This window comes from Bos mutus, chromosome 9 (assembly GCF_027580195.1).
Source record: "Bos mutus isolate GX-2022 chromosome 9, NWIPB_WYAK_1.1, whole genome shotgun sequence".
NCBI classification, from domain to species: Eukaryota; Metazoa; Chordata; class Mammalia; order Artiodactyla; family Bovidae; genus Bos; species Bos mutus.
In genome coordinates, this window is record NC_091625.1 from 43,533,151 (window position 1) to 43,552,861 (window position 19,711).

Genomic DNA, 19,711 nt, shown 5'->3' on the forward strand with positions numbered 1-19,711 from the left:
ACTCAGAAAATCCAGACTATGGCACATACGCTAAGCAGCTGACCTAAATTCTTCCAAAAAATCAATGGCATGGGAAACAAAGATGGGGGTATTTAAGAGATTAAAAGAGACTTTTCAAAGAGATAGGACAACCAAATATATGAGCCTTGCTTGGAAACTAATTAAAAACATCTATAAAAGACATTCCTGAAACAATGGGGAAATTTTGTTTATGGACTATTGGGTAGATATTATCATGGCCATATTGAAAATTATGGTGTGATAATGGTAGTTTTGTAGGAAAATGTCATTTTAGAGAGATTTGGGATGAAGTTTATAGGAATGAAGGGTCACAATACCTGCAACTTACTTTCAAGTGCTCAGAAAAGAAGATAAAGCAAATATGGCAAGATGTTAAGAATTACTGAATCAAAGTGGAGGGTATATGGGTGTTTGCTATCCTTTCTACTTTTGTGCTTATGTCTGAAAACTTTCATAATAAAAAGCTGGGCTTCAGTATACTCCTTAAGGAAATATATGCAGTGAATATTAAATAGCAATGAAAAAGAATAAGTACACATATACTCATCAATATGGGGACTCTCAGAAACAATGTGGAGAAAAAGGAACAAGCCACAGCTCCTTATTTTAAAAGTTTTATAAATTTCAAAAGCAAGCACAGCTAAAAATACTGAAAGGACAGATACTATATGGTGACACCACAAAACAAGGGGCTGAGAAACACACAAAATTCCAGAGAGGGATCTCACACGTGGAGAAGTCAGGGGGATGGGAACAGGCGGGCTATGCTGGGTGCTGCAGCAGTGTTAGTAATGGTGAGGTTCTCAGTTGCACGATGAGGGGCTTGTTTGATTACTAGGCCTCATAGTTCACATACCTACATATATTTTTATATATCAAGTATTTCATGTTAGCATTGACCAAAGAATATGTGGCTATTAAAAAAATGTCCCTCGATTTCAGAACACCTGCATTCTAGTACCTGTTCTTCTGACAACTAATCCTAACAACTAATCCAACCTGATAAAGTGGCCAAAACCTGTCTTCCTTGATTAAATGATGGTGTTGGAACAGATGTTCTTTATGCTGCCTTTGAAGCCTTAAAATTCCTTAATTTTATTTATTAGAAATAGACTCAAGATAAGATACACTGTCACTTCTGCAAGGATGGGTGCTGGCATTGCCAGCTACTTAAAGACAAATCTCACTCAACACAATGTGAGAGGAAAATTTTGTTAGAAAGTTCTCATTTTCCCAAATAAGAAATTAGCAAGTAACACACTGGGTTTGATCCCTGGGTTGGGAAGATCCCTGAAGAAAGGAAAGGCTACCCACTCCAGTATTCTAGCCCGGAGAGTTCCATGGACTGTATAGTCCCTGGGGTCGCAAAGAGTCGAACACAACACTTCCACTTTCACTTCACTTCACTCTGAATGTGTGTATGTGTGGAAAAGCCTAATGCAGATTGAACAGGCCCTGGAGTAAATCTCCTCATGGAATCTGAAGAAGCACCCCCACACAGCTAAGGCTTCTCTTCCATCAGTTCATAGGACTGCTGCACCAACAGAGGCAGTGTCAGCTTGAATACTTGCTATCAGCTGAATTTCCCCAACCTATCAAGGCTCCCCTTGGAGATCTGTAAAAGTACTACTGACCTGGTACCAAGCTGACTGAGTTCAATGAGCCCAAACTCTGAACTGACATCTAAGGCAGCTTTCTATTACCCTGATGGCAATGAAGAACCAGAAAAAAAGTGTCTGCCACCATGCAAGCCCATCAAAATGTGTAAAATATGACTGGTTTGTAACTACCACCTGTAAGACCAGGTTAAACTCGCTGTCAAGGTAAGAAACGTCCTTTAACTGTAGCTCGTTACGCTTCCACATAGCCCAAGCCTGAGTCATAAAATCATCCAGACATGGAGATAAAAATATGATGCGTGTGTGCGAGCTCAGTCACTCAGTCGTGTCCAACTCCTTCTAATCCCATGGACTGCAGCCCTCCAGGCTCCTCTGTCCATGGAATTTTCCAGGGATGAATATTGGAGTGAGTTAGTGATATTTCTCAGCCTTAAATACTTTGAGACAAAAGACTTATAGGTCTCTTTGATGTTGAAAAACTCAAAAGCAGCAAGAGATGAAGAAACTTTTGTTTAGATTCCTCCTTTTCTTCCTAATCTCTAAATATAAAAGTGCCTAAAGCTCACATGACTTTCCTGCTCTTTCTAATTTATTTAATTGGAGAATAATTACCTTACAATATTGTGATGGTTTTTGCCATACATCAACATGAATCAGCCATGGGTATACCTGTGTCCCTCCATCCTGAACCCTCCCCACCCTATCCCTCTGGGTTGTCCCAGAGCACCGGCTTTGGGTGCCCTGCTTCATGCATCGAACCTGCACTGGTTGTCTTTTTACATATGGCAGTATACATGTTTCAGTGGTGTTCTCTCAAATCATCCCACCCTTGCCTTCTCCCACTGAGTCCAAAAGTCTGTTCTTTACATCTCTGTCTCCTTTGCTGCCATGAATGTAGAATTGTTGGCACTGTCTTTATAAATTCCATATATATACATTATATACAGTATTTGTCTTTCTCTCTCTGACTTACTTCACTCTGTATAATAGGCTCTAGGTTCATTCACTTCATTAGAACTGATTCAAATATGTTCCTTTTTATACTGAGTAATATTCCATTGCGTATATGTGCCACAACTTCTTTATCCATTTATCTGCCGATGGACATCTAGGTTACGTCCATGTCCTAGCTATTGTAAACAGTGCTGCAATGAACACTGGGGTACATGCGCCTCTTTCAGTTCTGGTTTCCTCGGGGTGTATGCCCAGCAGTGGGATTGCTGGGTGAAATGGCAGTTTTATTCCCAGTTTTTTTAAGGAATCTCCACACTGTTCTCCATCATGGCTATACCAATTTGCATTCCTACCAACAGGGTAAGAGGGTTCTCTTTTCCCAACATCCTCTCCAGCATTTATTGTTTGTAGACTTTTTGATGATGGCCACTCTGACCAGTGTGAGAAGATAACTCATTGTGGTTTGGAGTTGCATTTCTCTAATAAGGAGTGAGGTTAAGCATGAAGATCTCATCCAGTATGGGGTTTAGATACCTTCTCCACGCCCATGACTCCAGGTTATATCTCCAGCCTCCCTACCCACCTAAGATTCCAGTGCCATGTATCCAGTCACCTTCCTGACCTCTTACCTGAATGCTTGAATGGGTAGTTGGCATCTCCCATCTAACCTCCAAAACAAAACACCTGGATTTCACTCCTCCTCCCCGTTTTTTTCTATTCCAATAAATGCTGTGGTCCCAAACCCTGGACATTTCTCTGCCCCTCATACCCCACATAAAACCTGTCAACCAGTGTTGTTGGTTCTGTCTTCAAAATGTATCCAGAATCTGACTGTTCTTCTACCACTACCATCACACCAAGTCACCGAAACACTTCTCGCCTATGTAACTGCAAATCTTTGCTTCCACTCTTAGCTCTTTACAATTTACTTTTTCACAGAAGCTAGAGTGATGCTCCTAAAACACAAGTTAGATTAAAGTCCTCCAATGATCTCTTATGTTCCTTGGAGTCACCTAAAATCCCTCTGGAGTCCTACAAGGGCTGACATGATATGAGCCCTCTCCACCACCAATCCTCCTGGCTCACTCGACTGCAGCCAGACCGCCCCTCAAATGCTCAAACATCCCCTGGAGGGCTTTGCAAACACTGGGCTTCCAGCCTAGGACACTTCTCTACCCTGCCTCCCCGGGATGTCCCACAGCTGACTCCCTCACGTCCTCAGATCTCTGCTTAAAAGTCACCAGGGACTTTCCTGACTACTCTGTAAAGTAGCACTTCCACGGTCCCTCTCCATAATTTATGTTTCTTGTAGTATTTACCTTTGGATTCATTACATATGTATTATCTTACTCATATTCCATTAATATAAACTCTTGAGCAGTCTCTGAATATATGAATACTTATAAATTACATATATATAACTGCTGAATATACTATAAACTTATTGGAAAACATACACAAAGATAACATCTGAAAAGGCGATTTTAAATGAAATATGCAGAAGCTTTAGTGCTTTTCCCTGCATTTCGGTGCACGGCTGTCACATGCCCTGGGCTGTGCACTCCACTGCGGGGGCCACCAGCTTCAGTTCTGCAGCCTGCACTTTCTAGCCTAATTTCTCCCCTATCTGAAATATTCCCGCTTCCTTCAAAATACTCTTGCAGTTTCCTGTAATTTTTGAAATCAACATCCTAGGGGCTTTGGAAAGCATTGTGTGAAACTGTCAAAGGAAGTCGTATGCGTGTTGGCCTCCATCCCACATGAAATATCAAGGGCACACACGCTTTGAATCACCTCCTCTGAATTACCGTGAAGGTATAATCTGCAACTCAGCTCTGAATGAATCAGGTTCCTTTGCGATAAGGCAATCTCCACATTAAAAATGCAGTTTTCTCCCTGCACTTCCTCCAAGAAACCATTATCATTTACAAGAAAGCTGAGTTATAGTAACATAGTAACCAAAAAATAAGATTTTTATGTGCCTTATAAAAAAATAATAAAAGCTTTTAGTCAATAATTACTTAACAGGATAACAAATTAGAGATAGATTATCTGAAGTCCTCTTTTCACACTCAAAAAAGAGCTTCATTAAAACTGTATTGCAAATACTCACATGCCCCAATGTACTTTAATGGAACAAGTCTTCTGCATTATGCCAAACCCTTGCATTTCTTCAGTATCATCAAAGTAGGAATTTAGAAGTCCTAACCCTTCTGGTTCAGTAAATAAGTCAATCTGACTAACTCTGTAATCCTAAAAAATAAAAAAAAATTACATGAATACAGTATATATGTATAATAGTAACACCATGTATTAAACTCTACATTAAGCTCATTATTCTCTTTCTTTAATAATTAAAATAAGCTTTAAATATACATATACATTGCACAGATCATCTGCCACTTTATCCCTTTCCTGTTCTCACTCAGGACCTAATATGTGATCTTTTGGGGAATACACATTGCATTAGTCATGTATCTCAGCATTACATTCAAGCAAAGACCACCAGAAATGCATCTCAAGAGTTTTGGAACATTATTTATTTCCCTTGTCTTCACTGAAAACCCTGCCTGGCTTTCCTTGGTAACCTGGGTTTTAGTTCCTTGCTCTCCTGTGACCATCCATATCCAGAGACACTAGTCTATAGAGTGGCTGCCTCCTCAGCTGTCGTCTTGTGCCGACGGGCCCCTGCGGTAACACTCCTTGAGTACGATGTGGGTTTGGTCTAAGTCATAAAGGCAAAGGTGCACGTTTACGGTTATTTACAAATCTCTGCACTTTGGTCACTGTTCCATGCCCTGTATGTCCATCAAACACACTACAAAAGGCCTCTCCTGGCTGAATGCCTGGGCCCTGATCGAATATTTATTGAATCTCTTCTATGTTGCAGAGCAAGGTGAACTGAGGTACAGAAAAAATGGTAACACTTGGGTCAGTTCAGGGGCAACTGTTTCAAATATTAACAAAAGGAACAGTTAATGAGCTGAAAAGGTGATTCCCTTGAATATATGTTGTGACTTTTATGTGTCAAGGAACCATAAACACAATCTGTTAACAAAAAAATTCATCATGTATTAGGAACCATAAAAGTGTTCCTTCTCTTTAACATGACACCATTCTGAAAAACTTATCGCAAGGAAATGAATCATAAAATGTATACATTGTTAAATGCACAAAAATACTCATGAAGCATTTAAGACAGGAAAAAGCTTAAATCCCATAGCAAGAAGAAAGGTAAAACAACTGAAAGCACATCATATCAGTAGGATATGATGCTCAGTAAAACTCCACACCATGTAATACCATGAAAAGCACTAACTGCACGAGGCCTGCTACCATCAGCCAAAACAGGAGGTCTCTGGACCAGCGTGCTTCACTTCCCTCAGCCCACCTTCCTGGACCCTAAATCCCCACCCCACCAGATTCTCATCTCTCTCGAAGTTGCAAATCATCGAGAGATGTTCCAAGTGGGAGTATAACCATCAGCAAGCGGTACAGAGAGAGTAAAAAAGAGATTGAGAGTCAGTGTTAAAGGAAAACAACATGTACTTGTATAATGATTACAATTACAGAAAAAGCAGATTATAATATGGCCAAGAAAGAGCAGAGAATTCAGAAAAATGAAGGAGAGACACTACATGAGAGATAGGATTTGAATGATATTTTAAAACATTGCTTTATTATGAGTAATAAATAAAAACTGCAGATAAATTATTCCACTATGACATTTCAAAACGGTGTCTGTTACATCTTGCATAAAGTCTATCACATTATGTACTTAAAATTATTAAGAGATAAATCATTTAGAATACCAGTTATCATCTAAGTCACTCAGAAATGTTGACCCAGGAAATAACATTTTATTCTGCCAAAAACTGTTAGTCATTCTTACTCATTCTCATTTTGGAACATGTCTTTTTCCCCTGTTGCACTCTGATACCCAAGTCTAACACACAAATGGAGCTTTTTCACTTGGAAGATACCTTTTACATTTTTAAAAGGTAAAGAACCATCAAATTCCAAGAACCACAAAGAACTGATTCAAGTTCCTCATTAATGAATAAATAACCAAGAAATGTTTACCCAATCCATAAAGTGGCCTTAAGTACTCATTTTCTTAAAACTCACATGAAATCCCAGAGTTAATAGCTGAATTATCTTTGGATTATTTAGTTTTCAAAATAGTCCTGTAAGCCACTCAATAAGAACTCACAGAGCAACCAAAAAAATAAGTGAAAGAAAAATCTGTTCTTACAGAGTTCATCAAAACTAGGTTATTAAATAAAATACATTTGCAGATGGGAATGGGGGCCAGGAAAGAGGATTCATGTTTCAGGATTTATTCTGAAGAAAAAGACTAATTAGAATGTTTCTTTTCTAATTAACATGTACAAATATTTAAAATATAGAAAACCTATCCATAAAACACAAAATATTTTTCCCAATCACTTTTATCACAAAATGAAACTCTCAAAAGAATCATATTCAGCATTCAGTAAGTATTTGCTGAATGAACAGATGAAATCCAGTTTGCCTTTATTAAAAGCTTACTAATTTTACCCACCTGGACCACAAGTCTGATAGAACCAATCACCATGGGCTTAGTCGACACTGCCTCATCCTCATTTCTTTCCAAAATATCTTCTATACCCCAGAGACCAGAGAGTTCCAATTCTCCTTCTTCTAAGGGGATGGAGTGCCCTTCAAAATTTGGTTTCTCATACAAAATCCAACTAAGAATAAAACACAGCAAAACTATTAGCCAGTCTTGGTGAGAGAGATTTTGATTAGTCAAATATTCTGGCCAATAGAGTGTGTGAGTGTGAGTGTGAACGTGTGTGTGTGGATCATCCTGACCCAAGGATCAAACCTGGGTCTCCTATATTGCAGGTGGATTCTTTATCATCTGAGTCACCAGGGAGCCCCTTATAAATAATATATTAGTGGCCAATTCTCTCCCCAGTAGCTCAGTGGTAACGAATCTGCCTGCCAGTGCAGGAGATTCAACAGGAGACGCAAGTTTGATCCCTGGGTCAGAAAGATCCCCTGGAGAAGGCAATGGCAACCCACTCCATTATTTTTGCCTGGAGAATCCCAGTGGACAGAGGAGTCTGGCAGGCTACAGTTAATGGAGTTGCAAAAGAGTAAGTCATGACTTAGCAACTAAAACAAAACAACAATCAGGATTTTAGAGAATTTTTGACTATCAGTATGAACATTATAGAGCTACTAATTTTTATGGTAGCTCTATAGTATAGTAAGTTTGCCAGTTGGTGGAAACATAGTAATGTCAGATAAATGGACTTTTATTGTAATGTTTTTTCTTCTTATATATGTAAAAAACACTTTTGAGGGTTTTAACTTACATATTAGAGCCATATCAACGGATATACTGATACAAAGGACTACTACATGCAGGCTAATGGAAAGCATTTTTCCAGTTTTATTGAGATCTAATTGACATATAGCATTGTATTAGTTTTGGCTGTACAACCTGACCATTTGATATGTGTGTATATTACAAAATGATCACCATAGTAAGTTTATTTAATAAATCCACCACCTCACAGTTAAACAATCTTTTTTCCTGTGATGAGAATTTTTATGATGTATTCTTTAAGCAATTTTCAAATATACTATGTAATACTTTTTTAATGACCCAGAAAGCACATTTATTCTTCTCAGCAACATACAAACACTAAATAAAAACCTCGTGACAATATATAACAGTGCTAGTCTTAAGTGCTCATATTTCTAAGAAAAGAGAGACACTAAGAAAAGTTGAAGAATCAGTATTTCATTAAAAACAAAATTATAATTTTCAGTTTTCAAATTTAAGAACAAAAGCTAATTGTATTTTCCCAGTGAATATGTTGAATATACAGAAAAATATATTAAAATATCTAAAGTCTAAAAGGAAAGATGCTGCATATTTAATCAAATGGAGAGACCCAAAGAAAAGCTTACTAATTTTTAAAACCATAAATGCCTACAGCCCTACACCTTTTTTTTAAACAAATTTATAAATAGGTACAAAGATTCATATTTATGCCAAGTAAGTGTTTTTTTTTTAAACCGCTTTTCTTTATTCAATTTCCTGTGTATTTCCTTGAAGCAGTTAAGCTGGCAATACAATTTTTTTTCACCAGTTTCTTTACTTAACAAAAACTACCTGCTGTCAAAAAGTTAGAAAATAAATTTTAGATTAGTCCTTCACTGAACTGTCACTTAAAAAGTTAGCCAAGATATTTCCCTTATAGAATTTTCAAAATTCCTATCAGCATGCTTAGTGCATGGCCTATCAACATGAGTAGTGCAATTCTTACCAACCTTAAGGAAAATTAAAAAACCAAAAGTATATTACGGACTCTGGTGATCATTAGTCCAAACCAACATTACGTGGGAAAAATGGGAAAAAGAAATTTATACTGCTGCATTTTTCTGATTCCTCTAGCATCAACATGCATCATTCCTAGAATCAGAAATGTTAAAAAATGTTTTTCTTAGACATGCTTTTAGTATTCACTAAGACTATGGTTTTTCCAGTGGTCATATATGGATGTGAGAGTTGGACTGTGAAGAAAGCTGAACGCCGAAGAACTGAAGCTTTTGAACTGTGGTGTTGGAGAAGACTTTTGAGAGTCCCTTGGACTGCAAGGAGATCCAACCAGTCCATTCTAAAGGAGATCAGTCCTGGGTGTTCTTTGGAAGGACTGATGCTAAAGCTGAAACTCCAATACTTTGGCCACCTCATGCAAAGAGTTGACTCATTGGAAAAGAGTCTGATGCTGGAAGGGATTGGGGGCAGGAGGAGAAGGGGACGACAGAGGATGAGATGGCTGGATGGCATCACCAACTCGAGGGACATGAGTTTGGGTGAACTCCGGGAGTTGGTGATGGACAGGGAGGCCTGGCGTGCTGCAATTCATGGGGTGGCAAAGAGTTGGACACGACTGAGCGACTGAACTGAACTGAACTGAAGACTAGTATTGTCTGCCCTTCATATTGTTCAGTTCAGTATATTGTTAAGGGCATAATTTAAAATAAGTACTGAGGACCAAACAGACGATTAAAAATGTGAAACACACTCTCCGAGTCAGGAACACAAAGTGCCGCTCTTACCATCCTCTAACGACTTTTACTAGTATCACAGGAGAGAGGCTCCAGGCGCTACAATCCTCCACGTCACTGAACACTTCAATACATGCCTCTGAGACGTCGGGCTCGCTGTATATCACCACCTAAGAAAGTGAGAGTGGTATCAAGTGCTGTTGTTGCACTTTGTCAAGTCAAAATGATTCTAGACAAGGAACAGAAAATACTCTTACTTTTCCAGGTCGGGGATTGATTTTATTCTGGACGCTTCCTCTAATTGTCTGTAATCAGATGAACAAAAACACAACAAATAATTAAACTTCATGGAAAGTCTCCTTTTCCCCTCCCATGATCCTTTAAGTAAGGTCATATTTGCCTCACATTTGTCAATTTGGAAACATATCTACATATCTACTTTGATCTATACCAAAGTCATATTAAAACTTGAATCTATTAAAGGTAAGGGCTTTTTTCCCCCTCTAATTGATTTTGCCATTTCAGTTTCTCCTCATATATATGCTTAGGAGATTTTCACCAACCTGGGAAGTTGAGGGTCCAAGAGTCAGACCTATGTTTTATACCAGTTCACAGAACCAGAATTCAGCTAAGAGATCATAATTCAAACCATCCGAGTATAATTTCAAATAAACAGAGAAATTATAATGGATCAATCACTTATCCAGAATGAGCTGAATCAATTCTGTGTGTTCCTATACATATCTTATCTGAATCTATAAATACTGTTTTTTCATCACATAACAACTAAATAAAGTGTTTATGGTATATCTCACAATGCTCACTGCACATGGTTATTTAATCCCTTTGAGAGGAACAAAATATATTTTTATACAACTACAAAACTAATCATTTTCAAGCCCATCTGACAAGACCAGTAAAACTAGAAATGTTCAAGATAATAAAAATGTAATTACACTTGTAAAAATAAGATAGAACATGGACTACTTTCATTGCTGACCAAGATGCCCATTCTAAGGACTGCCTGTGATCTGATGGCTCTTGCATCACACCAGGGTGGACTATGACTGAAAGGCCACAGGAAGGGCCTCAGTAGAGCATTATTACAGATTAAAATGGCATATGCTTATTTATATGTGCACATTTCAAGAAGATAAGCTAAAGAAAAAGCCCGATATTATAATAAAATTTCAGACATTAAAAAGAGAATACTTATACAGTCAACAAAGCCCAAGACCTAAAGAAAAACAAACAAAAAAAATTTTTTAATCATAAAAAGGCCTAGAGAAAGTATAAAGTACTCTGTTTCTCTTTTTCACTCCACTTGACTGGGTTTTTCAAGAGATTCCATAGTGAAACTGTGTACTCTGTTGTCAGACTCACCGGATTGTTGTTAAATAAGAGAAGTGATCTAAGAATGATTAAGGAGAGAGAATAAGGCTGGACCAGTGGCAATTTTGTGCTTGAGACAAATACTTAAAAATTGCATGATTTCTAAGTGCTATAGGCTGATTCAGTTTTATTTGTTTACAGCAGTGGTCCTCAAAGTGCAATCCAGGGGTCGCTGGAGGGTCCCCAGTGCCCTTGCAGAGAGTCCATGAGGTCAAAATGATTTTCATAATTAGAAGAGGTTGTCTTTTTCACTTTCTCTCACAGGTATAGAGCAGAATTTTCCAGAGGGTCCATGACGTGATGACATCATTGTTCTGGTGGATACTGGAATGTGCATTTGTGTGTTCTGTTTTAAATTTTTCTCAGTATTAATTACTTATTTTTTTTACTGGCTGGACCGCATGGTGTAGGGGTAAGGGAGTTAGAGAAGGTGAGGTTCTGAAAAAGAACGAGACCAGCACTTTACAGGAACAGATCACCTTTAATGAGGCGAGAACGGGCAGCAGTCAGATTAGTGAGCTCCTGCACTAACCCAAGAAAAGAATAAGTATATATAGGCATATATGTGGAAATCTACTCTCTTAAGGGGGCCTGTTCTTCTCCAAGGTTGTTCGGAGTAGTTATCTCCTAAACAGCTGGAGCAAGGAATTCTGGAGATCGGCCAGAGGCCAGACTGGCTGGGAGCTGGGCGTAATCAACCTTAATGTCTGTTTGTTTGTTTTTTTTCCCTTCAGGTGAGAGTTGTTTTTCATAGAATGGTGGGGAGGCCCTGGTGGGGAGTTTTAACTCCAGGCAATTTTGAGCCATGTAACTTTCCTTCACGTGGCATATGGGATGTTACTTTCTAACCAAGTATCAAACCCATGCCCCAAGCCCCGTAGAAGCGTGAAATCTTGACCACTGGACCACCAGGGAAGTCCTCAGTATTAATTTCTAATATAATAGATTCCAATAGGCATAACCCATGTGAACAAAAGCTCTTTGGGGTCCTCAATAAGTCTTATTGTATATCTACATCTAGATGTGTGTGTGTGGGTGGGTATGTGTGTATGTGTGTATGGCATCCTAGGAGTAAAAAATTTGAAATCTTTTGAAAAAAGAGATCTGAGCCTCTGCTGAAAGTTCAACTACCCTTTTGAAAGAGGTTCCAGAATTATATTCCATGATAGGCTTGTAGCAAAAAACAATACAACAAATTTAAATGGGGCAGTGCCCTGTACAAATGAGGAAGGGGGTAGGATATTTTCTGCCTGGTTCTCATCTTCACTTGCCAGGTAGCCTGGTTCACAGGGTGGGCAACAGGAATACAGTTCCCACTTCTGTTTCTGGGCTTAGCAGAGCTGAGTTCTAAACTTTATCATCTTCTTCCCTCTTTCAACTTGAGTATCAAGCATCGTAAATGAAAACCACAAATGTATGTCAAAAATTGAGTAAAGAAAACAACTTATAGCAGTCAGAAAAAAGATGGAGAAATCAAAATCATATTTTGCCATCCTCTCTACTATATTACAGGAAAGCACCAATGTAAACCGAATTCTTCATTCCCCAACAGCTTTGCAAGAAAAAATATTTCCCTAATGAAAACTAATTCCAAATAAAGAGAAAACATTTTCTCAGCCATGTGGGATAAACATGGACTCCTATGTAGGGGAAGAAAGAGCGAATCTCAAAGTGCAAAAGAAAGGATTAGGAATAAGATTCTTTGGTGGGGGCAGGGGGTGGGGGTTCAAGATAAAGGAAGCCTTCACAAATCTTCACTAAATTCCAAGTATAGTGTTGAGCATCTTTACACAGAACTACCGAAGAAAAAACACCCTGTCTCTGAATTCTCAAGGTACCTTATCTATACCTTTCACAATACAACATATAAATTCGCAAGTGCCCTAAAATATTTGTAGCTTATTTTTCCCTGCTAGAGTATGAATGCCTTGAGAACAGTATCCAAGTACCTTTTCTCTTGAACTTTAACCTCCATTGTACATAGTAGATTTTCAAATGCGATGAATGAGTTAAGAAATTATTGTACAGGAGCATAACCGTTTTTAAACAAATAACATGAATTGCTCATCACCCCGCTTTTCCTCTGATTTTTTAACTACCTCAAATAAATGATACTATGTTGCTACTTACTGTTGTATCTGATAAGTTGCTACTTACTGTTGTATCTGATAATGCCATTCCAGAAAAAGAAATGCTTGGGTCAAACCGGCTGGCTTTGAAGAGACCAGTGAAGTCTGTGTCACTGCTTCCATAGCTCAGCAAGTTTGATTTAAGAACACTTTCAGTATGATTAGACGTATCACCGTTGGTCTTCAGTTTTGAAAATTCAGAAAATTTAGTTTCTGACATGGGAAGGTTGCTTTGCAGATCCAGATCCTTTTTGGTTTCCTCTTTTTGCGGGCACTTTTCCATGGGGCTCAGACTTTTCAATCCCGAATGAGACGTATCTGACGAGTTGAAATTGAAGACCTTTAAGTTACTGGCTGGCAGACTTGGTTGTTCTTTCTCTGTACTACAGGGTGGGGCACTCTCAGCCACAGGCTGCAACACGGAAGGTCGAGAAAGAGAACTGCTATGAGCAGTACCGAAAGATGTGGTCATGGTATTGACTGATGTTACAGAGGGAGAAAAGATTTTGTCTTGTGGTAGAGAAGATAACAAGCTTGAGAAAAGTGCACTTTTTTCTAGCCTCGATCTCTTGACTCCACCATTTTGGACATCCTTGTTCTCTTTGTCATTGACTTCTGGAGCTGCCAGGGGCTCATCTTTCCCATTAGTATGAGTCTGCAAGGACTTGAAGAGGACACTCTGTTCAGTGGATGATCGTTTGGGCCTCAGTTTGGATTTGGTGTCAAGATTCTGCATCAAATGTAAAGCTGGTGACATTTCCAACTGGCCTTCCTTTTTCTTCCCCAAACCAAAGGTAAACACGTTGGGATCAAACACCTTTTCTAAATTGTCCTCGTGAATAGGTGGCATGGCAAAGTGAGGGGCAGGGGAGTTTGGTAGCCTGGTCTTCTTTTTCTTCTGGGGCATACACACAGTGCTGTCCATCTTTTTTATAATCTCAGTGAATTTTTCCATGTCAGAAGAAGAATCGAATACACTATCATCAATACCAGCAGAGATGTTCAAAAGACTGGCAGGACTGCCCTGGCCATTCACAGCACTCTGACTGGGTCTTTGGGGGGTTTCTAAATGACTTCTGTTGTCAGGGAGGCTGGTGGCGGTGGATTCAGCCTTCAGGGGTTTTTCGTTGTCCTCACTTTGAGCCTGGACAGGCAGAGTTGCTTCTGATTCAGGCGGCATGACTTGTGCGCCAGATTTTACTATATGTTCCTCTTTGCAGTGAATGTGTTTGGGTGATGTGCCCTTATTGCCCTGTACTTCCTCTTTCTGGGGAGCACCACTTGCAACGGAAACCACTTGGAGTTCATTATTGTGACAGCTTGGCAACTGTGCTTCTCTAACTTCAGAGCTTTCTGTGATGATCTGGGAGCAGACCCCCTCCATGCTCTCCACAGGGAGCACGAAGGACCTGACCTGGACTAGGACCTTGGATGGACACTCATCTCCCACAGCTTGTGGGCTGTGCTCTGGGGACAAAGGAGGGCTTGTCTCCCCTCCTCCTTCTCTTCCTCCTGCAAGTTTGGAGGGGGGCATTGTCTCATTATTCTGATGAGATACAGGCAGAGTACATCCATTATGGCTTTCTGACTCTCTGAGATCAGTGCACAGAGAACTGCTTACAGGAGCTTGAGCACATGTGTCTTTGGTATCATCTGCAGGAATGGGGGCAGCCAGTGACAGAGAAGGCCCATTAGATGACTCAGCTGGGGGCTGTGAGTCAGAAAATCCAGGCTGCGGGTTTGGTATGGCTGTTGGAGGCGGATCTTTGGTATCAAGAATGGCAGGGGTGTTTTCTGCCATATTAGTCATATTTTCAAGTTCAAGTCTTTTGCTGTTAGCAGCCTTGGAGTCATTCTCTCCTAAGATCTCCTGGTCCTTAACGGGAGTCAGAGCAGCAACCACTGGTTCAGAAGGGCAGCCAGCATCTGTTTGCACATCTACCTTATCACCTTGGGAAAGCTGAGAAACAGGAGTCTCCTCTTCAGGAAGCGTCACTTTGGCTTCTGCAGATGATGGCTTCCCTGGCACACCGTTCTGGTGACTATTTGGCATCACCTTCTTTTCAGGCAGCTCCATTTCCTTGGCTTTTTTGGCTAAATTCAGCTTTGCCCTCTCGACAAATGTTTTATTAGACGCAGGAGTGTTCTTCAAACCTCGAATGTCAGTGTGTCTTGGGCTGCTGTTTGCCCGCTTGTTTTCAAATAAGGAGATTTTGGTGGCAGTGTTTCCTTTGTGAACTGGCTGGCTAAATGGATTATGCTCACTTCCCAAACTGTCAAGATTCTTAGAGTTTTTAAGATTTAGTTCCACGTGTTTGGGCCTGGCAGGGCTGCAAGAATAAAACAGTATCAAGATAAATTTATTGACCTAGGTTTTAAAGCAAACACAGCAATTTACTACAAAACTGAAAAGCCAACATCTGACAGGTAACATTTTATGAAATTATTTTTAAACCATCCTATATATACTGTCAATTATCTTTAATGGATGTTTCGCTTTCTTATGAGGGATGAGAAAATTATACAGCTAAGAAACTCTAGAGGTGAGAGGTTAACAAGTTTATCATAAGCACAGTGCTTGGCACTAGAGTTGGCCCAAAGAACATTAGAACAAATTTGAATACTTCATGCACTCCCATACTTTAAATATGTATGATTTTCCCCAGAACCAACTGTACTACTTATCATAACTTTTTAATTTTCATTATCTCAAAGAGCTGGATTATAAAAAATATTTATTATTTACCTCTTCGAACAGTTTATTCCCTTCATCCTTCCTCCATAAAATTTTTCTGATTACATAAAGTGTGTTCACTAGAGACCATTTGGAAAATATAAAGACAAAAAATCACTCATAATCCTAACCACTCAAACAATATCCCTGTCAACATTCTAGTACACTTCCTGTCTTTTTTGTATGCATAGGGAAATATTTTCAACAAAATTGAGATTAGTCTGTTTATAGAGTTTGGCACCTCCCCTTGAATTTAACATTTTTCAAGTTACTAAAAACTTATTTGAAAAGTCTTTATAACGTCTGCACGTAAAAGTCCAGCGTATAGATGTGCCATAACTTACTCATCATTACTCAACTGTTGGTTCTGCCACCATTTGTTCTCCTCTCTTTCTCACATTTCTTGGGTGTAATTGTGTTGTGCAGCGCTAAGTCTCCTCAGTCATGTCTGACTCTGTGACCTCTTGGACCATGGCCCGCTAAGCTCCCCCGTCCACAGGATTCTCCAGGCAAGAATGCTGGAGTGGGTCTTCCCGACCCAGGGATCAACCCATGTCCCTTACATCTCCTGCATTGGCAGGTGGGTTCTTATCACTAGGGCCACCTGGGAAGCCCATGAAATTAAAAGTCTTTGAATGTATACAGTTTTCTTTCTGAGGAAAAAAAATGTGCTCTGGCTCTTACGCTAATTATCTGGGTGAACTTGGTCAAGTTACTCTAGCTCTCTGGACTCTACCTTCTCTATCTATAAAAACTAACAAACGAAAAACTAGATAGTTTAGAACAGAGTTGGTTCACACCCACACACATATTATGGTTGAAGACATCCTTGTAGTTCTCTTCAAGGGTTGCCGTTGGGGACAGTAGAGACTGGGGGATGGAACTGCTGGCCAGCAACCCTCCTTTCAACTAGAATCACTCTGACTTATCTATTACATATGTCACTTTTACATAAGCTTTTCAAGAAGAACAGACTCTAAAACGAAAACAAAAATATGTCTAAATCATTGGTCTAGTGGTTTATAAAAGGTAAGAGATAACAGCGACTAACATTCACTAATGGCCAAGCACTTGCTATGGCCTGCCTCATGTGCAATTTTACACATTCTCTCTTAAGATGAGGAAATTGAGGTCTAGAAAAGGTAAGTAATTTGCCTGAAGTCACACAGCTATTAAGTGACAGAAGCCAGGTGTTCTTGTTTCAGATGCCATGTTCCTAACAACGCTTCTATTCTGTTTTCCCAGGAAAACAGTAACCTCCTCTGGTTCTCTCCAGTCTTATGAGCCAAGGAGCCAGTAAATTATCATGAGATCTATAAGATAATCATACTTTGGAGGCCATCTTGATAAAGAGAATACAAAGTAGAGAAATATTAAGATCTCACACTGTCTCCTGCATGGACTCACTGGCCTTCAAGAAGGTGGCCCTGATGAGCCCTTTGAAGGAACAGGTCGGATGACTTTGGATGATGACACCTTATCCTTCTAGATAAAATGAGAAGAATGAGAAGACTTGAGAAGTCCTTCCTAAATACAGTATTTAGAATTAGATTTTCTTTTTTAATTTTTTAATTAAATACTAAATTTGCTATATTCTCATGAATTTCTCCCAGGCATTGCTTTCTCCTGTATCTTGAGATATCTAGGCTCCCCCATGGTGGACCCATATCTGAAATTTAAAAGAAAAATTAACTTATAAGCACTTCCTTAAATTCTAAAGCCAGTGAGATAAGGAAGAGAACTTACAAATGTTATCAGTTAATAAGGGATGTTCACATATCAGGGAATATATATTTTAAAAATTCTCACTGATCACCTCAAGGAACTTAGTCAAACATCAAAGCAGACCTTATGATGTAAATGGAAAACACTCTAAGTTAGCCAGTAAGCTACATTAAGGACAGGACACACATATCTGCACATTAAAGATTTACATGAAGATCAAAATACATTTTACAACCAAACTTTCTGTGCTATTAACTTCTGCTACCAAGAGTCACTACAATTAACCTGGTTCAAACTGATTAAAAGGAAGGCTCCTATAATTCATGTTGTAATGCCTTCATTAAGATGTGAGAAGGGAAAATATCCTGAAGTCTAAGAACCTGTGACTATAATATGAAAAGAAAATTCTCCTTATTCTAAACATACCGTTTTAAGAATCTCAACATTCAATACTTGGTAGAGAACTGAAAACATATTTTCTCTAACAGCATCAATAAACATGCTTCTTCATAGTGATTATTTTTCAGGGAATATAAAATAGTTTTAACTGTAAAATTTCAGATTCAAGTTGTTTTTATAATCTGAGCAACACTTCTACTTGAAATACAATCAGAGGAAAAACTAAAGGATCTGAAAAAAAAAAAATCCATCAGTCAAATGGAAATGGGTCAAAGGACTGGAAAGAATTATTAAGTCTCCATTCCAATCGTTGGCCAGTTCACCAAGTGCAAGGCCATGTACAAAACAGAATTAAACTGAGCCTCTGGGAAAGGAAAATTCTAGGTAGAAAATAATTATTCCTTAGAAAAGGACATTTGGTTTAGTTCTATTACAGGAAACAGCACATGAAGATTTTCATGTAAGAGGCTTTGTTTGTTTACCCTATCCCTTAACAGTGTAACATTTCTGGTTTTTCCACGGGTGTATTCTGATTGGAAGACAAGAAGCGTCCTTAATCAGTACACAACAACATGTCTCTAAGGCTCACACTTAGGAGGTCTGAATGTTCAGTCACACTGGCCTTCTACAAATAATGGGCATCATTCACTCAGGTTATTTCTCCAAGGCTGCTCTTACAGAATAAATTGCTGACTCCATCAAAGTGCTCCAGGTTGGCAGCTGGGTGAGGTAGCTCAAGTTATTCATTAAGCAGGTTTTCCTCGTGAGTGTTTACCAAGCAGACCTCCTACTCTTAAGCTTACTTATCCAAGAATTCAAGCAGAATGAATCTGTTCAGTTCATGAATCATAATGTTGGGAAAGTCTCAGCTTTAAAAAATGTGTGAATATAGGAAAACACCTTGAGCAGTTTAGATACTCATTTTCACATTTGCTGACTGAGAGATAGGGGAGAGTTGGTAGGGAAAGGGGGAGTCTTGAGTTTTATAGGGTGCCCTCCCTGTCCTGTCTGCCTATACAGACTTTACTCACCATCAAGGCACAATCCCACTTCCTTCAAAAAAAAAAAAAAAAATCAACAGTGATTTCCTCCTCCTTTCCACACCCCCAGCCTTAGGGATGGTAACATTCATGTGGCAGTTTAATCAGATTATCACCTCATATAATTATTTGATTTGTCGGCATCTTGGGTGCTGGACTGTGCCATAAACTGTTCAAAGGCAATATACAGTGAATCACAGTTGTGGCTTTCCCCACATAGTTCCCAGCACACTACCATGCACAGAAGGTACTCAATAAATATTTGAAAAATCAATACACTTAACAGCACAGTGGTCACAGTCAGCTGTTGAACTTGATCCTTCTAATGTGTCCTTTCATTTGTCAAACAGCTTCCCAGTAAAAACACTAATTTTTCTTCATTTCAATAACTGAAAAATACTTTTTGATCTGGGAGCAAGAATATCACCAAACTTCCTAACATCATAAAGGGGAAGAAACAACGGAGATGCTTGTATTAGAGATTTTTTTTTAAGCTTTAGGCCAATAATGCACTAAGTTCCATAAAAGGTTCTGTGAATTCTTGTAAACGCACACATGTCAAAGTTACTGGGTGTACTGTACACACTAGAGTTTGCTCCCTGTTTTCAAATTCACTGCATTTACATT

At 39.0% G+C, this 19,711-nt stretch overlaps 1 protein-coding gene across 1 annotated transcript in view; it reads right to left on the reverse strand.

Moving 5' to 3' along the window:
• CRYBG1 (crystallin beta-gamma domain containing 1) overlaps nucleotides 1-19,711 on the reverse strand; it is a 234,796-nt gene that overhangs the window by 31,298 nt on the left and 183,787 nt on the right. Inside the window, exons 4-8 of the mRNA XM_070376526.1 lie at nucleotides 13,215-15,516; nucleotides 9,923-9,970; nucleotides 9,717-9,835; nucleotides 7,159-7,327; nucleotides 4,708-4,847 (exon numbers count right to left, since the gene is read on the reverse strand). Coding sequence (XP_070232627.1) covers nucleotides 4,708-4,847; nucleotides 7,159-7,327; nucleotides 9,717-9,835; nucleotides 9,923-9,970; nucleotides 13,215-15,516 — 2,778 coding nt within the window. The remainder of the gene's footprint in view (nucleotides 1-4,707; nucleotides 4,848-7,158; nucleotides 7,328-9,716; nucleotides 9,836-9,922; nucleotides 9,971-13,214; nucleotides 15,517-19,711) is intronic.